This window comes from Hyperolius riggenbachi, chromosome 10 (genome assembly GCF_040937935.1).
Source record: "Hyperolius riggenbachi isolate aHypRig1 chromosome 10, aHypRig1.pri, whole genome shotgun sequence".
NCBI classification, from domain to species: domain Eukaryota; kingdom Metazoa; phylum Chordata; class Amphibia; order Anura; family Hyperoliidae; genus Hyperolius; species Hyperolius riggenbachi.
The window spans coordinates 215,724,803-215,751,782 of NC_090655.1; the positions used below are offsets into that span (position 1 = coordinate 215,724,803).

At 45.4% G+C, this 26,980-nt stretch overlaps 1 protein-coding gene and 1 long non-coding RNA gene across 4 annotated transcripts in view; one reads left to right on the forward strand and one right to left on the reverse strand.

Moving 5' to 3' along the window:
• Positions 1 to 1,187: 1,187 nt before the first annotated feature.
• LOC137534512 (uncharacterized) overlaps positions 1,188 to 26,980 on the reverse strand; it is a 73,818-nt gene continuing 48,025 nt past the window's right edge. The window contains exons 3-4 of the long non-coding RNA XR_011024364.1: positions 17,450 to 17,506; positions 1,188 to 1,309 (exon numbers count right to left, since the gene is read on the reverse strand). This is a non-coding gene — a long non-coding RNA (uncharacterized lncRNA). The remainder of the gene's footprint in view (positions 1,310 to 17,449; positions 17,507 to 26,980) is intronic.
• LOC137534483 (gastrula zinc finger protein XlCGF57.1-like) lies at positions 15,418 to 25,585 on the forward strand. Of its 3 annotated transcripts, none has more exons than XM_068255997.1 (7): positions 15,418 to 15,535; positions 16,225 to 16,347; positions 16,488 to 16,585; positions 16,701 to 16,821; positions 17,811 to 17,881; positions 20,046 to 20,157; positions 21,973 to 25,585. In XM_068255997.1, exons 2-7 carry the CDS (start codon positions 16,314 to 16,316, stop codon positions 23,223 to 23,225), a joined length of 1,689 nt encoding a protein of 562 aa, XP_068112098.1. In that variant the 5' UTR covers positions 15,418 to 15,535; positions 16,225 to 16,313; the 3' UTR covers positions 23,226 to 25,585. The 3 variants fall into 3 exon arrangements, with proteins under 3 accessions (XP_068112098.1, XP_068112099.1, XP_068112100.1); XM_068255998.1 differs by having other exon boundaries at positions 21,976 to 25,585; XM_068255999.1 differs by having other exon boundaries at positions 16,492 to 16,585.

Here is a 26,980-nt window from a genome sequence, read left to right on the forward strand (position 1 = left end):
GCAACTTAATTTTGTTTCCCCGCACACTACGCGCGTTAGTGGTAGCGTGCGTGACTACGCAATGGCCGCAACTTACAAAAGCCATGCGGTAGTGATGTATTGCTACCGCGATACTTCACTCGCTCGGCCACTACTGTGTTAGTTGACATCACTACTTTGCAGTTTTGTTAAGCACCGGCTGTTGCTTAGTTATGCAAGCTACACTAACACTAGAGTGCGTAGCGAGCAGGGAAACAAATTAAGTTGCGCTGACAAACAGGAGGTTGCTTGCGCTCTTCAGTGTTCTCCCCAGGCCCTTTTAGCCGAGTGCTCCACCCAGCTTTCAACTACAGTATGTTTAGAGGTCCCTTGAAATAATTGTTAGGTCCGAGAAGCACTACTGTATGGGGGTCACTGGTGAGACTGGCAAGAGAGGATAACAGAAGTGTCTCCTCTGTGCTCTCTGCAGGTTAGGACACCACCGGTGGTAACAGAACTGGTGAGAAGTGAGCTCTGGAGGGGGAGAGGGGTGCTCCCTTTGACTTTGTGCAATTTAGGACACTGCAAATGGCAGCAGGACTGGCAAGGGGGGTGGGGACACACACACACACACACACACACACACACACACTGCTGCATTAGAGTTAGTGTTTTGCTTTCCACCCACAATTATTGGACTTGGGTGGCCACCGAACTGGCCATGGGTACCTCACTGGTGGTGTTTACTCACTGAGGGTTAAAGTGAACTAAGCAGCTCCTGGCTTTAAATAGCTGTAAGGGCTGCCATTGTTCAGAAGCTCAACCCCTGCTATTTTACAACTAGCATTGCCCAGGCTAGGTATGAAATTCTTCAACTGTAACTGCTGTTTTCTATTTGAAGTACAATGGAGGTTTGTTTGTGGTCAATTAAGTCTAATGAGGTGATTTCTTATCTGTGTTCCACCTTCTGGTCAGCACTGCAGGTCCTTTACGGACGGACAAAGTGGCTATTTTAACCCTTAGATGTAAAAAAATGAGGTAAAAATGAAAGTTTTTTTTTTAATAATAAACCACATTTTTAGAATGCATTTTTAATTTGCTATAGAGCTGCCCTGGGTGTTAAAAATGATGCTCGGTTCACTTTAACAATGGACATTCCCATAAATGTATTCAGTAAATGAAACAACCATTTTTACTCCTCAATCAAGGAAAAACGAGGTCCCTGTTTTAAATCAGTTTATATGGTAAATAAATAAAAACTTGCATTGATCAATGTTAGATTGTCAAAACGAGCTTTGATTGAGATTCTCCATCATCCTCCGGCAGACTTCCCTGATGATTGGCTCTGACCCTAAGAGGAAATAAAAACAGACAAAAGGTTAAATATGAGCCCCAACCCAGCTTACACCTCAGTTCTTTTTTTTCTTTTTTTCTCCAGTCAGCCTAGACACAGATGTAAAGTTACTCACCTTTTTTAGTATTACTTTCTGATTCCTGGCTACACTGCAGGATACCCTATTTTTTAAGCTTCCCAGCTGTTTAGGCCGTCTTGTGTCTCCTGCCAGAACAGTGTCGCTTCTGGAAATTGGGAGCTGAGCTCCCTGGCAACTCATCCACCATGGATAATTTATTTGGTGATGCTGCCACTTCCCAGGGCACCTTATCATAGACGGTCTGTCCAGCTGAGCTCCAGAGTGGGCAGTAAATGGGCAGCTCTGCCTGCGCTTTTTCCAAGGAATTCTGGGTAGCGGGAGATGAAGGCTTAGCTACCGTGCATGGACAAAGCGAAGGACCTCGGGAACCAGAAATCATTATCTTTGGCCTCCTCCACAACCACCTGCTTTGCACAGTTGGCCACCTTAAAACCTTTGGAGACAGAGCCCTGTTGTCATGCTGCCCCTACACTTCATAACACCCAATTGGGACATCTCCATTCCTGGAAGCATTTAAGTCCAAACTGAAAAGCCATCTGTTAAGTCTGGCATTTATGAACGCCTGACTACAGGGGCGTGCGTCTCTAGCCATTTTGTCACTCCAGGCGAGAAATCCAGTGGCGCTTCCCCCCCCCCCCTCGTGATTGCCCCCCAGCCCCATACCCCCAACCCCTGTAGTGAACACCACCCCTGTGGTGAACCCCACCCCCCAAGACCCCTGAAAATCATAATACAGCAGCGTTTCACCAGAAAATACACTTATTGCGGAATGGGTTCACCAGAAAATAGTTGTAATGCAGCAGAGCGTTTCACCATAAAATATACTTATTGCGGCATGCACTCACTCACACACACCACACACACACAAACACACACAATATACATATGCACACAGTACACACAACACACACACTATACACAGTACACACACACACACTCACTATACACAGTACACACACACACACTATACACAGTACACACACACACACTATACACACACTGCACACAGTAGATATACACTATACACACACACTATGCTGCTACCAGGGGAGGACTGGGACCTTTTGGCCTGTGGGGAAACAGACTTGAGGCCCATTATCATGGCAGCCTCAGCCAAATTATCAAGTCGCATTTGCAAATTGCTAGCGATTGCTATTGCAATTTTGTCATGCACTAGCCCAGAGAGAGGAGGAGTGGAGTAAGACTGAGAATTATTATTATTATTGATTTATAAAGCACCAACATATTCCGTGGCGCTGTACAAAGTGAGAAACAAACATGGGGTACATAATACAGACAATGGTGTACACTAATATACAAGATACATAATTAGTGACAAAATACAAAAAATGATACAACATACAGAATACAAAATACAGAAGTGGTAATGACAGTGATAAACGTAACATGATGAATAAAATGTATAATGATTTCCAAGACACAAAAGGGGGAGAGAGCTCTGCCCTTGTATGCTTACAATGTAAAGGAGAATAGCAGGAGATGGAGCAGAGAGCTAATCTGTATTGCAGTCCCAAATTACACAGAGACTAGTTGCCGGTAATAGGACTGCTGTCCCTGCCAGTCTCCCACACAAGTCAGAGAGCAGCCCTCCTGGAGTCTAGGGACTGTCAAAACGTTTCCACCTGTTTAACGCCTTATCCACACATGCAGTCATTATGACAATGGGGAGAGACAAGACAGATGTTTGCCCAGGGACCCTCCAGGCAAGCTCTGCATCATGCTGTGTATATTTACCAGCTTGCCTGTCCTCTAATTGCACTTTTATCAGCTAGCCTAGTGTTTCACATTGCTGTACAACAACAAACCTGAATACACCTGACCATCCCTAAATCACTGAATAAAAGGCGGCCTGGGGGGGCAGTCCATGCCTGGCTGCTAATCCTGCTAGCTCAGTCTCTACATCCACTCAGTTACCAGTAGCAGAGAGAGAGGAACTGAATGAATCAGTGAATCAGAGTGAAGAGTCAGTACTCAGAAGCTGATGCTGTACTTGGAGCCTTCTCTCACTGACTCATTACTGTGGTTCTTTGAATCATTGAGCTGAAGGAACTGAATTCATCAGTCAGTGAATCCAGTTATGTGTCCAGTCAGGCGCTGCTGTTAGCTGCTGCTGTGTAAACTGACACCTGAGTGGGCTGAGAGGCATTTCTTCTCTCACTACTCAGCAGCGCTCCTGGCTCCTCCTGCCGCTCTAGGCAGGAATTTATAGCTGCCTGGTGGGTGAGACGGCTCTGCCTGACTATTTCCTCTGTAACAATGTCAAGCCTGCAACCCTGTATTGATCTGAGACCTACTGTATCCATGCACTTTGAGTCCTATGGGAGAAAAGCGCTTTACAAATGTTATTGTATTGTATTATGCCAGACCTGCACTGGAGCTATCTACCATAATGTGGTATTTTGTGAATATTATGCATCTGGAATGTGAGACCGGTTTACACAGTTTCCTAGTACCTCCTATTTGCAAACCCAGGAAGTGCATTGAAGAGAAATACATGAAATGATTACCTTATTTATTATGCAGTGGAAAGGAGCACAGACATGCTGGGCTGAACTGGATCTTTGCACAGAACTAAATCTGATTAATACCTGACAGCTTGATTGAATAAAGCCCATCCACAAGTTTGGGCAAGTTTTGCCCTCCTTCCTCCCACCCCCTAGCAGCTTGTCCCCCCACCCCTTACCTTCATGAAATGTCCAAAAATTACACTACACTGGACCTTTCATCTGGTCCCTCATTGGCTTGTAGAGGTGGGCCACTCTGTCATTACTCGGTGACATTTGGGAGAAGGCCTGGCACTGAAACCACTCATCCTGTTCCTTTGCCACTGATAGGAAGAGAGGCCTGGCTGTCACAACTGCAAACCTCACCCAAGTATTTCCAGTGGTGAGTTGTTTGTGGTAGCAGCAAGGTAAGAGGATGTAGTAGTTCTTGAGATGCAGTGCAGGGGGGTTGTGGGGGAGGAGTTAGGAAACTGCCAATCAAAACTGAAGTAGCTCAGAGGAGCTCTGGCTCCATGGACTGTGTGGGCAGATGGTGGGGTCATGTGATCTCAAAATGCAGACCCTTGAAAGTGAGTGGGGTTCCCCAGATTCGGCCTCCCCGGAGCAACTAGATAGTTACCTATCATTGATATCCCTTCCTAACCTTCCAGCTGGGTTTAAAGAGTCAATTGACAAAGAGATAACGCTAGAAGAAGTTCTCCTGGCAATCAAACAGCTTAAATTAAATAAACAACCTGGCCCAGATGGCTTTAAAGCCATCTACTATAAAAAATTCAGTGAGGTATTAGCCCCAAAATTAACTAAGGCATTCAATAGCATTCTGAAAGGAGCTACCTTTCACACGGACTCCACCTCAGCAACGATCAGTATGCTTCCCAAGCCCAATTCCAACCATTCACTCTGGTCCAATTACCGCCCCATATCACTCCTTAATATCGACGTCAAACTACTAGCAAAAATTCTAGCGTCCCGTCTAAATGTCGAAATCGCTTCAATCATCCATAATGATCAGGTAGGCTTTATGCCAAACAGACATGCAGGCGATAGCGTCAGACGCTTGCTACACCTTATCCACCAAGCCCACTCCAGTAAAACTCCAGCAATGTTTCTCTCTTTAGATATCACTAAAGCATTCGATTCTATCTCATGGCAGTTCCTGTTTGCTGCATTGCAGAAATGGGGCTTTGGCAATCATTTCCTCACATGGATCAAAGCCCTATATTCTACCCCATCGGCTTTCATAAAATACAATGGTTTTAAATCCTCCTCATTTACAATTACTAGAGGCACTCGACAAGGTTGCCCCCTTTCCCCACTCCTATTCGCGCTAGCAATTGAAATCCTGGCCATCCAAATTAGGAACTCCTCAGATATCCAAGGCATTCAATTAGGGGACAAAATTCACAAACTCAGTCTTTTTGCTGATGACCTTATACTCTGCATATCCCGACCCACAAGTACAATCTTAGCGTTAAATAAATTACTGGATAAGTTTGGCAACTTCTCAGGACTTAAGGTGAATCCGAATAAATCTAGAGCATTAAACATCTCCCTGCCCCATAACCTCATGATAGCATTGCAAGATACCTTCAAATTTATATTAAATCAAAACAAACTCCCATACCTGGGTATCTATCTTACTAACTCCCACGACACATTATTTTCTCATAATTACCCAGCCTTAGCAAAGGAACTGCTCTCACAACTTGAATGCTGGAAAAAATACTCAATCTCATGGTTGGGCAGGATTGCGGCAGTCAAGATGTCCTTTCTCCCAAAACTTTTATATGCCTTTAGATTACTTCCGATTCCAATGCCCTCCTCCTTCTTAGCTAATATACAAAGGAAAATGAATGAATTTATTTGGGGCTCCAGAAACCCTAGATTCCGCAATTTATATCTATACCGACTGCGACATGACGGAGGCCTTGGAGCCCCAAATTTAAAACTCTATTATGCAGCAGCACAAATAGCTCCCCTAGCCTTGTGGCACCTCAACTCCAATAAACCCACCTGGGTTGATATAGAGGAGTCATTAGTCAAACCAATCAGCCTATCAAACCTCCTATGGCTTTCCCCCTCATCAAGGAAACATATCAACAATCCTATAATTAAAACATCTCTCGCAACCTGGGACAATTACAAATACTCAGGAACCCTTATATCCCCTCATAAGCCTCTGTTATCTTTTCTAGGAAACCCCTCCTTCCCAGCAGCATTAGATTCCCCAGCCAGCTTCCATTGGTGGTCTCGAGCAAACCTCACCACAATCTTTGATCTTTCATCAGGCTCTGGAATGAAATCATTGGCTTCCCTACGCGAACATAAACATCTACCTAGGTCCGAATTATTTCGCTATTTACAGATTTCACATTTTGTTCAGGGTCACCTGGTATACACCAACTCGCCACTAACTAGAACCTCATTTGAGCACATATGCTACTCTGACCCCCTCTCCTCTGGCATCATTTCTCATCTGTATAAAACACTTATCCATGAATTTTCACGTTATAGGCCAGGGTATATAACAGCATGGGAAAGGGATCTCGGAATTACACTGGACTCTGATGACTTATCAGATATATGGGCCAATGTCCCTAAAATTTCGGTCAATGCTTACCTAATTGAAGTTAACTACAAACTTCTCTTCAGATGGTACTACGTTCCTGCCCGCATAGCAAAATTCAGCCGAACCACCTCCCCATACTGTTTTAGGGGATGCAACATCCCTGGAACACATGATCACATTTGGTGGAAATGTCCGAAAGTCCGCCGTCTTTGGCTGAGAGTTTGCACATGGGCATCCTCTTTACTAACTAAGCCAGTCCCTAGGGACCCGAAACACGTCTTGTTAGGACTCCCCTACCCTGATCTAACTAAAGCACAGAACTCACTTCTCTCCCACATCTTCACAGCCACAAAATTAACTATAGCAGCAGCCTGGCGCTCACGTACCTTATCTTTTGAGTTGGTCAAAAGCAGGCTGACTCGCGTAATATTCTTTGAAAAGCTGCGAGCTAGGACGTTAGATAAAATTAACAAATTTGACAAAATTTGGCTACCCTTCATGCAATATCTTCTAGGCCCGGAATGTAGCGCCAGAGTGAATAACCTATAACCTGAATTGCGCCCTTAGCATCACAATACTCTTATTAACAAAAGTGAGGTCATGGGGTCTCCCTGTTCCAAAACTTGGTCACTACCTCTTTCTTTTCTTCTCTTTCTTTCCTCCTAAACTTAGCTAAGCTTTTCTCTTTCCATCCTTTTCACACCCTTCTTTAACTGCACCTGTTCTGAAGGTGACGTTCCTACTGCAGGATTTTTCTCCCTCATCCGCATGGTAATGATCTAAAGCCTTCACCTGCCCTCGCTGGAGGGTAGGCGTCAATGTAGCTATCCCCCCTCACCTAGAAGGGATGCGTTCCTGTCCAGCCCAAAATGGGTTATGTGAATGGACAGGTATGCCATCCCAAATCAATGGCACCTCTACGCTATATACCCGTCAAACCCCATTCTTGAGATATAGCAAAATAAGTGACATGCAACCTAAAACTATAGTATTGAATAACTACACTGAACAATATTAGAGTTTAGCTCTGCTTAATGGAAAATGTCATTGGCACTCTTATTGCTGTACCAATCTCAATGTACCCTGCATATGGACAACTTATCCTTGTACCTCCGTTTTAATGTTATATTGACGTTATATGTGTTTTTTCTGCAAACTCAATAAAAATTTTATTGGAATAAAAAAAAGAAAGTGAGTGGGGTGCTTAGTTTGGGAGGCAGGAGGGACAATTTATGAAAATATATTTTCAGATTTTTCCTTTGATCAGCTCAAATATTTTTGAATTTGATTAGCCTTGTGTTAAGTTTGTTAGAATTTAAGTATGATATGCTTGAATTCGGAGGCCGCAGTCACTTTACATAACTGGTTTAGTAAAAGGACTTGCTCTGCAGAGTGTCTTTAGGGAAGATTTCTCTTGGAAAGAAATAGGGCATTTCTGGAAGCAACATGTTCAGTAGAACATTGTGCTCTGGCTCTACAAGGTCAGAATAGATATCCAGCTCGAGACGTACAGACCTCCAGGCTAGGGCTGCACGGTTTTTCGGTTTAAAACCGAAACCGCGGTTCGTGGCAAGACGATCTGCTGATCGTCAGTACCTTCGGTTTTTCGGTCCGCTGTCTGCCTTGCTTCGGGCCCCGCTGTGCGCGGATTGGCCAGAAGCAGTGAATATGCATAAGTGTTAATGAGCGGGGGGCGGATCCACTAGAGCGAGCGGCCGGGCACATCATACAGCATTACCGATCACTGGCTAGCGATGGAATGACGGCAGTGGTAGGCGGAGCTGTACAGAGCATACAGCTCCGCCTACCGCTGCCGTCATTCCATTGCTAGCCAGTGATTGGTAATGCTGAATGTGCCCGGCCGCTCGCTCGAGAGGGTCCGCCCCCCGCTCATTAACACCTATACATATTCACTGCTTCTGGCCAATCCGCGCACAGCGGGGCCAGAAGCACGGTATTACACACAGCAAACCGGGCAGTGCGGACTGGGCATTGCGGACCGTGGTGAACCAACACCGTGCTTCTGGCCCCGCTGTGCGCGGATTGGCCAGAAGCAGTGAATATGTATAGGTGTTAATGAGCGGGGGGCGGACCCTCTCGAGCGAGCGGCCGGGCACATACAGCATTACCAATCACTGGCTAGCAATGGAATGACGGCAGCGGTAGGCGGAGCTGTATGCTCTGTACAGCTCCGCCTACCGCTGCCGTCATTCCATTGCTAGCTAGTGATTGGTAATGCTGAATGTGCCCGGCTGCTCGCTCGAGTGGGTCCGCCCCCCGCTCATTAACACTTATACATATTCACTGCTTCTGGCCAATCCGCGCACAGCGGGGCCAGAAGCACGGTATTACACACAGCAAACCGGGCAGTGCGGACTGGGCATTGCGGATCGTGGTGAACCAACACACCCCCAACCCCCCCACCACCACCACTGCCCCAAAGTGCGAAAAAGCAGGATGTGAAAAAAATCGAGGGAAAATCGAAATTGCAATTTCTGAGAGAAAAATCGCAATTTCGATTTTTCCCTAAAATCGTGCAGCCCTACTCCAGGCCTTGTGGGGTAAACATCAAGTGTTTTCATATTGCCTAAAGGTAAACAATAGCCAGGGAACAGAAAACATTGTTCTCCTAAGAACAAGGGAACAGGTCATTGGAAAATGGAATTTTCCAGTACATGCGCAGTAAAGACTGTGCTTGTCATGCTATCACGTGTTCTGATCAGCCATCAGCAGGCGATGGGTTATTGATCCATCCCTGCTGGGTTCTGTCACTTTTAACTCTTTAGTGGCTAGTATAAAATAGCCAACGTGGGCTCCAGAGCTCACTTCCAGTTTCCACCTTCTAGCTTCAGACTTCACTTCTACTTTCACTTCACTTCTAGTCATCTACCTGTATGCTGTATATAGGCCTAAGTGCAACTAGCATAGATGAACCATAAGAGAAAGCCTGGTCTATTCACAAGGGATGGACCAAGAGCCGCAACGCTTAACACAGACCGATTGCTTTGCTAAGGGTAATGAAGAGATAAGATTGCTGAACACATCTGTATATCTGTTTTCCGAATAAACTCCTGAAACTTTGACGACGTCTAAGCAGCAGTTCTATCTCCTGTGCTGTTGCGGTGATGAGTGTCAAGTTATCACATGTTCTGTGAGATGGTGCCAAACAAAGGTGTAGTGTTGTTGCCCGTAGCAACCGACAAATATTTATTACAAAGTTCTGGTTTAATCTAAGTCAATTCTGTTGCCTGTGAAGCAAGAAAAGGACCTAAAGTTGAATTTTCAGCTACTCATCCCTAATCAACAGCAGATAAAGCAAACCGCGAATGTCGTGCCCTGGTGTTTCTACCTGGTGATGTGTCTTACTTGCTTGTCTAAAGGAAGGGTAGTTGACTGGAGTTTCTGGTTAAGGGTTGTAAGTTTAGGTAGGTTAGCCCTTGGTTACGGTTAGGCATAAGGACGTACAGTATGTACTTGGTGATAATAAGTGGGTGTGTTTGGTTTAGTCACCAGGAAGTGAGGAGTTAATGTTACAAACCAGAAACGAGTTTAGACGCCAGATGATGGTGATGGGTGATTAGGGCTAGGTGCAGGTAGGGTGGTATTGAGGTTGAGAACTAGAACAGGATTTCCGCAGAACAGAACAGGATTCCCACACTGGAGGTAAAATAGGGTTTATCAGAACATCAACACTTTCCCTGAGAGTGAATGAAAGCTGCTGTGCTCCTATCTAGTACTAGCACCATTGCCTCCATTGGTGCGCACTACAATAATTCCAGGCAGATAGCTAAACATCTATTGTGGCTTACTACTGGACATAACCCTCTTCATCTTCTGACTGCACATCTGTTGTGGCTTACACCTGGACATGACCCTCCTTATCTTCTGGCTACACTACCTGCCATGGACTGCACATCTGGACTGAGCTTTTGCGACAAAGGACCACGCCTGCCCAGTAGAATGAAGCTGCTTTCTTTCTTTGTGCACCTTACACACCCAGTACAGATAAGCTGGTAAATAGCGGGAGCCTGGCACCAAGCAATCTATTCGACAAGCTCTTGTTGAATAGATTTAGAGGCACTCAGTCCTGGATTGGTGGGCTGCAGGAGGATCGGGGAAGTCTGTGGAATACCCAGAGACTCCCCACTTCCCAGGTGGGGCTTAATGTAAACCTCCCACTTTAGCCCTTTGCACTTCAACTACACCACTGTTGACACCAGCTGGTTGAAGGAACTTCTTTTCTTTAACTACCTGCAGACCGTTTTGGTTGAAATCTATGTCCTGCAGGTGGCTGCATGGCTCTGACAGGACATAGTTTTCAACTGCTGTGCGCTCCCTCTGCTACCGACGATCACTCCACTTGGCACCATCCACAGGCCCCTGTCTCTGCTGTCTCTGACAGCAGAGCACTGTGAGCCTGTCAGGAGCCGCTTTCATTGGCTCCTGACCACGTGATCACTGTAAGCCAATCCATGGACAATCCATGTGAGCCACTGTGGCCCGGGACCATCTTTTAGGAAATATGGTCCAGGGCCTTTGCTACAAAAGGGGCAGCTACACTGGGCCCCAATAGCTATCGGACCTTGTTACCAGGACCTGATTTGTAGTATTTACCACCAAAGGCCCACTATCACCAGCCACCCCCTGAGCAACCGCATCCTACCCCCACCCCCTAACATACACCTTCACACACTTTTTCCCTAGCAGACATACAGTCTGAACTGTTGAATTCAAGTAAACTGCTATTAAGAAATGTGATGCTCACATATGAAAAGCAGTATTGCTCACTAAAAATATGGTGGTCAATGAGCCCTAGATAAGAAAAGCAACAATGACCCCCAAATATGAAAAGCAGCAAAGACCCACACATATGAAAAGCAGCATTGATCCATATACCGGTATATGACAAGCAGTATTGACCCCTACATATGAAAAGCAGCAATCACCCCCATATATGAAATGTAGCATTGACCCCCACATATAAAAAGTAATCATTTCTGTAAGCTCCTCTGAGGTCAGTTAGTGACAGAATAGCAAGGATTAGATGGTAAGCACCTCTGAGGACAGTAAGTGACATGAGGGCATAGCTAAGATTCAGGATGTCCAAACTTTTTCTACCAAATACCATATCACTGTTCTTGAAATTGTTGAAATTAAAAACGATACTTGCTCATTGCTCCTAGGTACACTATGCATATTGTACTGGTAGTACCTGATTAACAAACAAGATTGGGACTGTAGGTTCTGTGACTCCACTGTGTCTCCCTCTGTGCCACCAGTGTCCCCTTTGCCATCCTCCTGCCGCCTCGTGTTGCCTCTATGCCAGGGGTCTCAAACTCGTGGCCCGCGGGCCATTTGCGGCCCTCGATACAATATTTTGTGGCCCTCGCTGGCAAAAGCTTCCTTATAGTTCGCTTCATTGCTCCCAAGTAATCCACCGCATCCCCGCCGCTAAACGAGGGCTGCAGAGCCCCCAAATCGCCCGGGGGGCAATCCGCCGGCATTTCCTGGAAGGGGCAGAGCTTTCAGCTTCAGCTCTGGCCCTCCTGACGTCAATCGCCGCACGGATCGCCGCCTCTCCCCGATCCTCTCTGTGAAGGAAGAGTGAGAGGGGCGGGCAGAGGCGACGATGCGTGTGAAATTCCTTATGCGGCCCAGCCTCATCCTGACTTTGCCTCCTGCGGCCCCCCAGGTAAATTGAGTTTGAGACCCCTGCTCTATGCCCTCTCCTGTCTTATAGTGCTTCCTCCTCTCCATCTGTGCCTCCACCAATCTCCCTGTGCCCCTATGTGTCTTCCCCATCTATACACCCTGTGTGGCTCCTCCTCTGCCTCCTCAAATGCCCCTTCTGTGCCTCCTCATGTCCTTCTCTGCCCACGCTTGTCACCCTGTGCTCCTGTCTATTGTGTCCCCTCTGTCCCTATTGCTTTTACCTGTACTGTGCACCTTTCTGCCCCTGAGCCTCTTCCTGTGTGCCCCCTCCTGTCTCCTTGTGCCCCCTTTCATCGCCTTGTTCTCCCTCCTCCCCATCTGTCTCTCTTCCGATCTTCTTGTGCCCCCTCTTTATCTCCCTATGTGTATTCTTCTCTCCACCTAGTGCCTCCTCTCCCCCTGTGCCCCTTTTGGCTTCCTGCTGACCCCATCTGTGCTTTCTCCTCTCCATCCGGTGCCTCCTCTCTGCCATATCTCCTTCTGTACCCCTTTGTGCTTTCTCTGTATCTGATGCCTCCATCTAACCCCCTCTGTGCTTTATCCTCTCCAACCGGTGCCACCTCTCCCCCTGTGCCCCCCTTTGCCTGCTTCTGTCCCCCCCCGTGCTTTGTCCTTTCCATCTGATGCCTCCTCTCCCCCGTGCCCCTTTCCCCCTCTGCCCCCCTCTGTGCTTTTTCCTTTCAGGGAGAATAGCACAATCAGGCACTCGCCTGACTGCTGTCAATGTTAGCAAGATAAACTCCCATTGTCAGCCCGCTGCCCACCTTACTTTTCTGGCACCCTAGGCCATGGTCTTTGAAGCCTTGGCTGAAATCCTGCCATAAAGTTACTATTTACAACTAGCTGCCATCTTCTGCCACTGCTCCTTCTGTCCCCATAGCCAAATTGCTGACTGTATCATAAATCTGCTGTCAAGTGTTCTGCAGGAGTGAACCTGTCATCTTAGCTACATGGTTGCACAACTCATGCCCCTTTCTCCAGTGTGCCACTATTAGCAACATGGTCTGTCCAGGCCAATCCACCCTGGTTCTGACTCTGCAGCTACTCATAATAATTATTATTGATTTATCTAATACCATCTTTTGTGGTGCTGTACAGAGTAAGATACAAGCATGGGTAGATATGAATACAAGCATTGGTGCATAATACAGAGGTGGTAGACAATGAAATTGTTGCAGTCACAAATGTTACAGTGATTAACAATGTACAGTAACTTACCAGACTCAAAAGGGAGCTAACCCAGCCCTTGAGAGGGTACTACCTAAAGAATAATAAATGGCAAAATCCACCTTCAATGCCACTCTTATTTACATTAAAGGGAATCTGAAGTGAAAATAAACTTATGATATAATGATTTGTATGTGTAGTACAGCTAAAAAATAAAACATTAGCAGCAGAGATATGAGTCTAATATTGTTTCCAGTACAGGGAGAATTAAGAAACTCCAGTTGTTATCTATGCAAAAGAGCCACTGATCTCTCCATAACTTTCAAAGTCGCAGAGAGCTCTGTCTTCTAAAGGTGGCCATACATCAGCCAACCAATCGACCATCCAGTTTGATTATTATAATCAAATTGAATGAAAATTGGTGCTGCCAAGTGCATGACCGACCGACAAAGTGACCAATTTCATGACAAAAATTGGCCGCATGGTCGATCGCACATGCTGCAAGATGTTGGGCCAAAGTTGGTTGATTGGGTGCATGGCGGTATGGTGGCCAATTTGCGAATGGGCGACGAGACGACAAAACCCCCACCGCTGCCCCCGCAATGAATAAATGTATGTAGTGTGGGCATTTATATATTACCTGTCCAGTGTCAGCCTCCACGCAGTTTCCGTCTCGCTGGGTTCAGCATACACGCCGCTAGCTTGTATGCGGCTGTTACTCGGCGAGATGGACGGACACTGTGCAGAAGCTGCTACAGGACAGATAATGTATAAATGCACACACTACATACATTTATACATTTTGGGGGCAGTGGCAGGGTGGACGCGGCGGGCTCAGCCGATTCCCTGAAATCGGACGGGAATGTAGTGTATGGGCAGATTCGATTAGAGATAAATTTGTCTCTTGGTCGAATCTGCCCATAATCTTCTGATGTATGGCATCCTTAAGGCTTATTATCAAGTGTCTGTCACTGTATTTTGTTTTTTTCTGCAGAGGAAAGTTCAAAAGTTCACTAGCCTGCTCAGTGAAATAATTTAGAATGCTGAGTAATGTGTAAACTGCAAATATTAGAAAATGATGCAATGTTATAAAAAAGCAATATATCTGAAAATAAATATATAAGAATATTTTCTTTGCTACTAAGGTTCTAGTAGTTATCCGTACTACACATTCAATTCATTATATCATAATTTTCTTTTTGCTTCAGTGTCACTTTAAGGGTCCTAAGTGCAGGGCCGGCCCGCTCATGAGGCGGGGTGAACCTTTTGCCTCAAGCGTCACTTCTGGGGGGGGCGGCACCCTCCCGTCCGTGGGTGCGGGGGGCCGGACGCTGAGCTGGAGGGGTAGCGGGCAGGACGGGGGTATTGGGCCAAGCGGTGGGGAGGGGGTCGGACCCCTCCCTCGCCTGGGTCCCCCGATCTGCGCTCCCCTCCAGCTTTAAATAGTTAGGAAGCAGCCGATAGTAAGAGACACAGGCGGGGAGGACTCACCTCTTCCGCGTTCCAGCGTGCAATCCACTGACGTCTCTTCCTGCAATGCCGTCCACTTACAATACAGTGGGCGGCGTTGCCTCTTACTATCGGCTGCTTCCTAACTATTTAAAGCTGGAGGGGAGTGCAGATCGGGGGACCCAGGCGAGGAAGGGGGGGGGGTCCGACCCCCCTCACCACCGCTAGGTCTAATACCCCCGTCCTGCCCGCTACCCCTCCAGCTCGGCGGCCCCCCAAATTTGCCTCAGGCGGCAAAAAGTCTAGGGCCGTCCCTGCCTAAGTGTTTAGTGATTGTGATTTGTAGTGTGCTTTCTTTTAGTTACACTGACATAAGCAAGTCATGTAGCGCTGAAGTTGGGACAAGCATGCTGAAAAAGAATGCAGAATAATGAACACATACAATAATAAAATATTTTCTACATGAAAAATACATGCAGACTGAAGTTCCTCTGTTCTCCACTAGGTGGAGAGCAGAGACCGAGCACGTGGAACAGACGGGAACAGGCTGAAAGCACAGACAGGAAAGATGTAATGCATAGACTGGAAGTGATGTCACACAGAGGCAGAAGTTAATGGCTTGTTGGTGAATGAAGGGACGAGAGGAGGAATTACAGTATTGTGGGCTGGCAGCAGAGAAACCGTATACACTGTAGATTTCCCTATAGCTATTTAATGTGGAGGTGAGTACAAGGAGTGCATGGGGGAAGGGCATTAACACTGATTTGGATGTGCTGTTGTTCATCAGCAGTCCTATAACAATCACCATATTTAGGAAACAAAAAATGCCAAATAATTGCATTTCATGAGACAGCTATTTCACTAACCACAGTTAATGGCTGATTCATGTGAAAATGCAATCCACTAGTCTTTTAAATTAGGCTTTACTTCATTACATTAATTTCACACCTTGATTTACATGTTTTGCATGTGTAGATTGAGCACATCAATCTAGCACAGGAGATTTGGGCGCAGCCGGCGCTTCCATAGACCGTAATAGTAATTAGGGCTATAGCAGCGCACAGTGAGTAACTTCGGCCCCGTCAGATGACGGAGCTGAAGTTACTTTTAAAACACTGTAATTCGGCTGCCAGCAATAGCTGGAAGCAGAATAACATCATTACCTACCATCCACGTGGACCTGGAGGGGGAATAGTAATTAACGCCGCCAGGACTTGTCCAGGAGAAGGGTTAGCCATATATCGGCTGTATCCTGCACCCAAGTCTCCCTGCAGCCAATTCATAACTATGATGTGGATTAGCTCTGTACAGTTTATACCGATCATGATTGAGCTGCTAACAGAAGAGGTGAGCATTACTGGGAATTATGAGAGCGGTGTCTGAATGGTGACTGTAGTATTGTGTTTGTCAGGTTCCTATAAGGCATCAGGATGTCTACGTCTAGTTCTCCATGGAGGAGTCACAGTATTTAGAAGGATACACAGATCTCTACAAAATATCATGATGAAGAATCAGCCACCCCTCACATCAATGGGTAAGAGGAGACTTTTATTTTTTGTAGAGGCAAGAGCAGAATGGAGGGTCCTCCTAGAACCCCCCCCCCCCCCCCCCACATACCATCTAGTAAACACATTGAAATAATGTATTTAGTCTGATTTTGTTTTTTTTCCGCAGGTAGATCGAGTAACAGAAGCACTCCACAGAGATGTACAGGTTCTCTTTATTTCCAGGATGGTACACAGGAAGTTACCACAATCCCCCACCATTATCAGGTAGGTGGAACTGATGTTCTAAACGCATACCAAAGTAACTCCGTATTGTATAATCTATAGGGAAGTTGAGTGGAGATTATAAACTCATATTCTTTTATTTGCTGTCTTGTTTTAGAGTGAAGATGTGATGTCCATTAACGTAGACATTAAGGAGGAACCAGAAGAACCAGAAGACACATATGTGATGGGTGATGAGCAGTGTAAGGAGGAGGAAATTCCTTCACAGATCAGCACAGGTCAGTAATAAACACTAAATACAGGTAATCCCCGGTTAGCAAAAAAATATGGAATGTAGGTTAATTTTTAACCTAAATTTGTATGTACGTTGAAACATTGTTACCTCTGTCCCCTGTGTCTCCAGTGTCTGCCTCTGTGCCAACTCCTTCCCCCTCTGCTTCCCCAGTGCTTTCAGCATCCCCTGCTGTACCATGTCTGTCCCTGTGCCTCTAGTGTCTCCTTACTGTTCCTTTGTGCCCCTTAAGTGCCATCTCCTGTCCTTCTGGGCACTAGTCTACTTTAGAGGACCCAGCTGGAAACCTCCTAGGGAACAGTTATCCAATAGCAGCACACTCTACAGCACAAAGTTCTGTGATTGGCCAATTAGTGTGGACGTTGTTTGCTACAACCTTCTGGAAACCTAGCAGTTTGAGCGGGTGCCGTCCACTCAGTCATGTTAGCTGAATTTCCCTATGAGGTTTCCTGCTGGGTCCCCTAATGTAGATTAGCCACCCCTTTGTGCATCCTGTGCCCCTCAGTGCCTCCTCTTGTCACCCTATACCAACTCTGTGTCCTCATTGCATGCATCGCAGAAGTGACGTCATCAGGCCGACATTCGTAATGGGTCGTTTGTAACTCAGGGACTACCTGTTCAGCAGAGTCACAGTTTCTCTTTCTTCAGTCTCAACAACAGTCCTTTTGGTCCTGCAATCAAAAAAACAAACCCTATTGGCTCCTAAAACATAACTTTTAATGCCAACCACCAATTTATTCGATAAACACAGACCTATTTGAACCAGGGGCTGATTGTATACACACTAATGGATCCTGTGAATTAAATGGTATGTTTAAAGAGACAATTTTTTTTGCAGGATCAATTAGTGTGTACGTATATGATTATCCCCTGGTTCAAATAGGACTGTGTTTAATCCACAACAATCCCGTCTTCTTCTTTTTTTTAATCTATGTTTATTTCCTACGAATGGATCCCGAAACTGGAACCCACCAGAGAGATGTATAAGTCCTCTTTTTTCCCAAGATTGTATAGAGGAAGATCCCAGCATACCTCACCATTTTAAGGTAAGTGGAAATGAGAATTTTGTCAAATACCAAAGTGACTCTGCCAAGCGTTGTACTATTCTGCATTGGCTTGCAGAAAATGTTGTGTCTTTCCTCCCCCTGTAGCTAGGAAGAATGCCTGTATAGCCACTACCTCTTCTAGACCGTATAGTGGGGAGAGCTATCTTCTGATGCATATGCTGTATGCCTCTCTGAGTACTTTTATTTGGAAAGGAGCACGTTGAGCTGTTGGAAATGCCCACACAAAAATATCTTGACCATTGGCCATGCTAATTTTCAGATTCAACTGTCAGCAATGAGGTACTTAATGGTTGAAATTCCAGACACCGAAACAGTTTCCTTGCCCCGGTAGTAGCTACTTAAAGCAAACTGTGACTTGAAAAAATAAAAAATTTAGATACCTTAGTAGAGGGAAGTTTCTGGATGACTCAGAGGCTTCTCTGATCTTCCTGCAGACCCTCTTCATCTTCACAGCCATCCTCCTGTATGTGTATGAGTGCGCCTACACTGCGCAGTATCATGGAGCAGCTTGTGCTTGGAGGTAAAATGTATACATGAGTGGCTCCATGCCATTGGGCAGGCTGTCCGTGCACCTGCGTAGACAGATGGGAGCACAGCCGCAAACCTATTTCGACAAGCCATTGCCGAATAGAGACAGTAGGCCCCAGTGGGGAATGGCGAGCTCAAGGGGGGCTCTGGAAGGCTCTGGAATGGGGAGCTTGAGGCGGATGAGGGAAGGCTCTGGAATGTGGAGCTCGAGGGGGATGAGGAAAGGCTCTGGAATGGGGAGCTCGTGGGGGACGAGGTAAGGCTCTGGAATGGGGAGCTCTTGGGGGACGAGGTAAGGCTCTGGAATGGGGAGCTCAAAGGGGAGGAGGGAAGGCTATGGAATGGCATGCTCGAGGGGGGCGAGGAAAGCCTCTGAAATAGTGATCTCAAGGGGTACGAGGGAAGACTCTGGAATGGGGAGCGCAAGGGGAGGAGGTAAGACTGTGGAATGGAAAGCTCAGGGAGACGAACTAAGGCGCTGGAATGGCAAGCTCGAGGGGTAGGAGGTAAGGCTCTGGAATGGTGAGCTTGAGGGGCAGGATGTAAGACTCTAGAATGGTGAGATCAAGGGGGATGAGATAAGGCTCTGAAATGGCGAGCTCGAGGGGAACCAGGGAAGCCTCTGGAATGGTGAGCTAGAAGGGTATGAGGGAAGCCTATAATATGGTGAGCTCAATAGGTAGGAAAGAAGGCTCTGGAATGGGGAGCTCAAGGAAGACGAGGGAAGGCTCTGGAATGGGGAGCTCGAGAGGGACGAGGGAAGCCTCTGGAATGGAGAGCTCGAGAGGGACGAGGGAAGCCTCTGGAATGGGGAGCTCGAAGGGGATGAGGGAAGGCTCTGGAATGGCAAGCTCAAGGGGGGCGAGGGAAGCCTCTGAAATAGTGAGCTCAAGGGGTACGAGGGAAGGCTCTGCAATGGGGAGCACAAGGTGGAGGAGGTAAGGCTTTGGAATGGGGAGCTCGAGAGGGACAAGGTAAGCCTCTGAAATGGGGAGCTTGAAGGGGAAAAGGGAAGGCTCTGGAATGGGGAGCTCGAGAGGGACGAGGGAAGCCTCTGGATTGGGGAGCTCACGAGGGACAAGAGAAGGCTCTGGAATGGGAAGCTCGAGAGCGACGAGGAAAGATTCTGGAATGGGGAGCTCGAGGGGGATGAGGGATGTGTGCTAACATAACTGCGGAATTTTGTGGTGCAGTGTGGTGCCAGAGGGAATCAAAGTAGGTTGATGCAGTGCTGAACTAGATTTGGCAACAGTGCCACTAGCGGCAAGCCCAGATGTGTCCATTTAATATTTAAATTACGTGGCGAAGCAGGCAGTGATCAAAGTTTAAGACTCATTCAGCACTTTGATCTAAAGAGGCTGACGTTGGGTCAGGCTAGATCCGACAACTGTTCCACTATCGGTGGCCATGTTTCCCTATGTCGGACTGTGTCTGACATTGGTCAATCCTGGAAAATGCTAGTGTTGGACAAAGTCTGTCATTGGATTGGAAAGGGCTAAGGTGTATATGAACTTGTAGTCCAGGGATTCCCATTCATACAGCTTCAGCAGTGAAACAAGTAGACACCATGTTGTGTTACCCATAAACTGATTCTCTTCAATTCTGTGCTTTTTAGGGTGAAAATGTGGTCATTGTTAAAGTAGAACTTAAAGAGGAACCAGAAGAGTCATATGTGAGGGGCAATGAACTGTGTAAGAAGGAGGAAGTTCCTTCACAGATCAGCACAGGTCAGTATTAAACACTAAGGACCCTTTGGGTGTGTACACACCTCCAATTTTGATTGGCCAATTTTACCACCACCATGTAGTATGAAGGCCAGCAGATTTTGAATACTATGAACAGATTGTCTAGGTAATTTCTCATACTACATGGCAATAGTACAATGGGTCAATCAGAATTGGATGTGTGTATAAATCCTTACGCATTCTATACACCATTTTGTGTAAGGATGATGATTAAGGATAATCAATGACATATTAATACTTAGAAATCTATACAAATGTTATGCATGACAAATGATTATTTGGACAAAGAAAATTCAGCAGCTGATGCATTTGATTTGTGCATATCCAAGCTGCATAAAATTAACACAACATTTTCATCAACTTTAAATTATTAGTATCAGTGGCCCTCCCTAGTAAGGACCAGTGATGCCATTTTTTGGTAGTAAAGTTAATATATGGTATGCAGAAACTGAAAGGGTCTGCATTTAACAAATAACCAAATGCTGGTCATTTTTTATAGTTTGTTTTCCTCGTATATAGTTATAAGACTATGTTATCAAATGAGAAGGAGATACTGTGCACCATATGAAAGGCCCATCTCCATTTCTCAGTATAACATCATGTCCCCAACAAATGGGGAGGACATACTATACACCATATGAGAGGCCCATTTCCATTCCTCAGTATAACATCATGTTCCCAACAAATAAGGAGGAGATACTGTACACCATATGAAAGGTCCATCACCATTCCTCAGTATAACATCATGTTCCCAACAAATGAGGAGGAGATACTGTACACCATATGAAAGGCCCATCTCCATACCTCAGTATAACATCATGTTCCCAACAAATGAGGAGGAGATACTGTACACCACATATGAGGCCCATCTCCATTCCTCAGTATAACATCATGTTCCCAACACATGAGGAAGAGATACTGTACACCATATGAGAGGCCCGTCTCCATTCCTCAGTATTACATCATGTTCCCAACAAACGAGAAGGAGATACTGTACACCACATGAACGGTCCATCTCCATTTCTCAGTATAACATCATGTTCCCAACAAATGAGGAGTAGATACTGTACTCCATATGAAAAGCCCATCTCCATTCCTCAGTATAACATCATGTTCCCAACAAATGAGGAGTAGATACTGCACACCATATGAAAGGTCCGTCTCCATTCCTCAGTATAACACCATGTTCCCAACAAATGAGGAGGAGACACTGTACACCATATGAGAGGCCCATCTCCATTCCTTAGTATAACATCCTGTTCCCAACAAATGAGAAGGAGATACTGTACACCATATGAGAGGTCCATCTCCATTCCTCGGTATAACATTATGTTCCCAACAAATGAGGAGGAAATGCTGTACACCATATAAAAGGTCCATCTCCATTCCTCAGTATAACATCACGTTCCCAACAAATGAGGAGGAGATACTGTACACCATATGAGAGGCCCATCTCCATTCCTCAGTATAACATCATGTTCCCAACAAATGAGGAAATACTGTACACAATATGAAAGGTCCATCTCCATTCCTCAGTATAACACAAAGTTACCAACAAATGAGGAGGAGATACTGTACATTAGTCTGTGGTGTATATGTACAAGGTGACACTTGTGCTGGAATCGGTATAGAGGTTTTCTACACTGTATCCAATTCCTTTTCCTATATCAGGATTACAGTTTTATCACTTTCCATGCCAGAGCTCTATGTCATTTTGGCTATTAGTCCAACAAATATGTCTGTATAATACAAAGCAGGAACAATGAATGTGTTTTCATGGCAATGTTATCTCCCCAGTAGATGGAGAGGATGTTGGAAACCCCTCAGAAGAGCATCCTATTTCTCCTCCAGAGTATACTGCAGAAGATGATGATGTTGTACGGTATTCTCCAGGAGGAAATCCCATTACTGGAAATACACACCACAAGGTTTACCAGGAGGATGGAGCACCAGACCCCTCTGATATCTCCTGGAAATATTTGGAGAGTTTGCATGCTTCTACCTCAGATATGCAAACCAGATATCCCACTGCTGATAGATCACCAGATCACTTTAATCCTGAGGAATCTTCTTCCAGTACATCTGGTGCCGTTACACAGGAAGGAGATAAAAGATTTCCATGTTCTGAATGCGGTAGATATTTTAGAGCCAAGTCACTTCTTATTAGACATCAGAGAAGTCACACAGGTGAGCGTCCTTTCTCCTGTTCAGAGTGTGGGAAACGGTTCTCTGAGAAAGGAAACCTTCATATACATTTAAAGCGCCACACAGGTGATCTTGCTTTTTCATGTTCTGATTGTGGGAAATCTTTTAGTACGAAGGGAATCCTTCTAAAACATCAGAAAATACACACAGGTGAGCATGCTTTTTCCTGTGTAGAGTGTGGGAAACAGTTCATTCATAAAGGCGACTATCTTGTCCACCAGAGAATTCACACTGGAGAACGGCCATTTTCATGTTCAGAGTGTGGGAAAGCTTTCAGTTATAGAGTATCTCTTCTCATACATCAGAGAAGTCACACTGGTGAGCGGCCTTACTCTTGCTCAGAGTGTGGGAAATGCTTTGCTCAGAAAGGATATCTTCGTACACATCAGAAACTTCACTCGGGCGAGTTTCCTTTTTCATGTGCTGAGTGTGGGAAATGTTTCAGCGTAAAAGAAAGACTTCTAAAACATCAGAAAAGTCACAGCACTGAGCGTCCTTTTTCATGCTCAGAGTGTGGGAAATGTTTTATTCTGAAGGAGCAGCTTGTTAGGCACCAGAAAAGTCATAATTCTGAGCGGGCTTTTTCATGTTCAGAGTGTGGGAAAGGCTTTGTTCATAAAGGAGACCTTCTTAGACACCTGAGACGGCACACAGGCGACTCTCTATTTTCATGTTCAGATTGTGGGAAACGTTTCACCCACCAAGGGGACCTTGTAAGACATCAGAGAATTCACACTGGGGAGCGTCCGTTTTCATGTGCTGAGTGTGGGAAAGCTTTTACATTGAAAGGAAACCTAACTAAACATCTGAAAACACACAGTGTGATGCTGGTGTCCTGCAGCTGATGACACTCATAGGTTTAGTCGTTCTTTCAGCAGAAAAACTGTAGAGGGAAGTTTTTAGGAAATGACTCCTATAAGATATGGGCAGATACTGGTGTTCAGAGTAACATGATGGCTTCTTTGACCCTAATACCAGCCCTCCGACATGCCGGACCTGCCTTTAGTGACAATTATGCATGTAAGCTGGTATTCTTTACATCCCACTGACCATTTTCTGCAGCAATACACTTATTGTATGAATTTAAAATACAAGAGGACAAAACAAAGATCACTGAGTCACCCTATAGGCATTAAGGGCTACTGCTGACACTGCACAGAAAATACTACTGAGGACATTGCATAAAGCTGGGCACACTATTAAAGGGAATCGAGCATCATTTTTAACTCCCAGGGCAGCTCAATAGCAAATTAAAAATGCATGCTTGTACAGTTGTACAGAGGCACCAGAAGTATAAAAGGAAATAACACTTTTAAAAGAGTGCTAGAGGGTTAGTGGTGGACTTACCTCCCCAAGTTAGACACAAGATGTTGTTGATTATTTCAACAAATAATGTATTTACATACTCCAGAGTAGTGCAACGCGTTTCGTGGGCATGTCCCACTTCATCAGGATATAAACACGGAGTACAACAACTCATGCGTTCAGAATGAAGGTTTAGCGCCTCTGTCCATGCTAAACGTGGTACATTGTTTAAAAAAAAACACTTTCATTTTACCTCATCTTTTTAAATTTAAGGGTTAATTACAGGCTGAATTATTCTACTTCCTCTGTTCGCAAGTGGGATGGCGCAAAATAAGATGGAAGGAAGATAAATAAAAACTCACCAAATTAGACTTAATTACCCACAAATAAACCCATTAAGCATTAGGGAGGGTGATGAGTCTCCCCCACTGTTCTTCAAACAGAAAATATTAGTTACAATTGATGAATTTCACACCAAACCCTGAATCACGGAAGTGAAAAGGTGGTGGTGGGGGAGTGGGTTAATTTCTCAAATATGGCAGCCCTTTTTGGCTATTTGTAACCAGGAGCTGCGAAGATCCCTTTAAAGAGAGTCTGAAGCCGAAAAAAATACCTATTATTACTGGCCATTTATGTTAAGCAATATGATATTAGCTGAAACGCCGCATTCCCACGGCAGAACGAGGTTTCATTCCCCCTGAAATCCCCGGGGCAAAATTTGGTTCTCCTTCCTGGTAGAGGCAGCTCTTTGCGCAGTATCTCTGCCTCTGCTTGCGTCAATCTCCGCCTCTCCCCGCCCCTCTCAGTCTTCTTTCACTGAGAGGGGTGGGGAGAGGCGGAGATTGATTGGACTGGAGGCAGAGCTTCAGCGCAAACTCTGCATTCCCGGGCAGCAAAATCCACGACCTGGTTGTGGAATTTTGTGCCGGGATTTGGGAGGAATAATATTCACTTTATACACCTCACACTCTCCTTACCTAGTGTTTTATCATATACTGACAATTTCCTGGGTGGATAAGTGGATCATTAATGGCGGTAGTTCACTTATTATTTTAGTATGCAACAAAATGGGAACCTGAAGTGAGAGGGATAGGGAAGCTGCCATATATATTTCCATTTAAACTGTACCAGTTACCTTTCAGTCCTGCTGACCTTTCATGCCTCAGTAGTTTTTGAATCAAACACCTGAAACAAGCATGTGACTAATCCAGTCAGAAACAGCTAATCTGCATGCTTGTTTAGGGGCTATGGTTAAAAGTATTAGAGGCAGAGGAGCGATCAGCAGGATGCCAGGTAACTGGTGTAGTTTAAAAGGAAATAGATGTCAGCCTCCATATTGTTCTCACTTCAGGTGTCCTTCAAAGCAAATCTGTAATGCACGAAATATCAGATGCCTATGGAGAGGGAAGGCTCTGGATCCTATTGAGCCTTCCCTGCACTCTTTTGGTCCCCTCGTTCCAGCGCTGTCCCCAGGTGAAAGCTACACCACTTCTGTGAGCTCTCAGATGGCTGCAGGAGGACGTGTGTCCCCGGGCGCTCCTGCAGATGGGCGGCTCTGTACAGCATGGAGCGCATGGGGCACAAGTGCACCTGAAGACTTCCAAGGGCTAACAGGTATATTTTTGACCAGTTTGTTGAATAGCACTAACCGGGGTGACAGCACTGGAACAACGGGAACAAGAAGGGACAGGGAAGGCTCAATAGGATGCAGAGTTTTCCCTCTTTATAGGCAAGTATTATAGTATTTAGTATCTCTTCCATCCCTTAAAATTAAAATTGGATCACCATGGTTACCCGCAGCATTCCCTTACATACGAGGTTAGAGGGAGTCCTAAAATTTCAGAACATTGGGGGTTGCCGATATAATTCCTGTGATATGTAGAAGCTTTTCAGAGGCGCCAATAGAATAAAAGTCACTTAAATGAGCTTAAAACCGATGGGGCAGTGGTGGGCCTATCCCATCCATGCAGACAAAGGAAACAAAGGAAGGACTGTGGCATCAACAGTCAAACAACAATTTATTTATACTCCACAGTAAAAATAGGCAACGCGTTTCACGGGCTTAATCCCGCTTCATCAGGCCAATCAAAAAGGAGCATACAGCTTAACAGCATCGAAACAACACTGAGCGCCTCTTTACTGTGGAGTATAAATAAATTGTTGTTTGACTGTTGATGCCACAGTCCTTCCTTTGTTTGCTTTGTCTGCATAGATGGGATAGGCCCACCACTGCCTCATCGGTTTTAAGCTCATTTAAGTGACTTTTATTCTATTGGCACCTCTGGAAAGCTTCTACATATTGCTAAGTCCACCCTTGGTGGAGGGTTGTACCCATCTTCTTCCCATCTACAGAGAGCGACTTTTAATCCTGAGTGGGGTTAGGTTAATCTCCCCACCTGCCTTCACAGTGGTTGCCTAATGGTAACCCTGGTTTGTGAGTATTAAATTGTTAGATTACTCATTATTAATTATCATCTATACAATATCACACTATTGGGCTCTTGGTGTCCCCCCTCCCATAATTCCTATGATGGTTTCATTGCAAATCCTAATATTAATATATCGGTACACAACAAATGTAATAAATGCTATTTGACCCTGAATGTTTTGGCTCTTTTAAAATTATTGTTTTAATCTTACTAGTATTCAGCCTAGTTAGAAAATAACCTTCAGTGTGTGATGGACACTTGATGATAGCTATTGTTTTTGCAATATATTGCCAACTCTTATACTGTTAAGTTAATGTTAAGTACTATGCATTTTTATTTTTTTTCTTTGATCTATTATTATTTCTGGTTTGTATGACAAATTCCAATAAAATTCATTGTTAAAATGAATGCTTATCAAATCAGTAAATTACGTTAAAGTGTACCAGCAAAATTGTGTTTAACTGGGCACAGGGACACTGTGTTATGAGCATTAATAAGAGGAATGGCAGAAAGATGGCAGAGAGGTGACAGAGAGATATATACACACACACACACACACACACACACACACACACACACACACACACACACGGGTGGCAGAGAGAGGCACCCAGATAGAGAGGTGAAAGAGAGAGACACACATATAGAGGTGGCAGAGAAAGAGACTCACAGGTGGCAGAGAGAGACACTCAGAGGGGTGGCAGAGAGACACCCAGATAGAGAGATGGCGGAGAGAGACACAGAGCTGTGGCAGAGAGAGAGAGACTCAGATAGACAAATGGCAGAGAGAGACACTAGAGGAGAGGCAGAGGAAGACACCCAGATAGAGAGGTGGTAGAGAGAGAGACACAGCCATGGCACGGAGA

What these genes read in the sequence shown, in the direction of transcription:
- LOC137534483 (XM_068255997.1), top strand. Translation starts at nt 16,314, where the DNA reads ATGATGAAGAATCAGCCACCCCTCACATCAATGG. An exon ending in GCCACCCCTCACATCAATGG is followed by an intron (nt 16,348 to 16,487) that starts GTAAGAGGAGAC and finishes TTTTTTCCGCAG; the next exon opens with GTAGATCGAGTAACAGAAGC. An exon ending in TCCTTCACAGATCAGCACAG is followed by an intron (nt 20,158 to 21,972) that starts GTCAGTATTAAA and finishes TTATCTCCCCAG; the next exon opens with TAGATGGAGAGGATGTTGGA.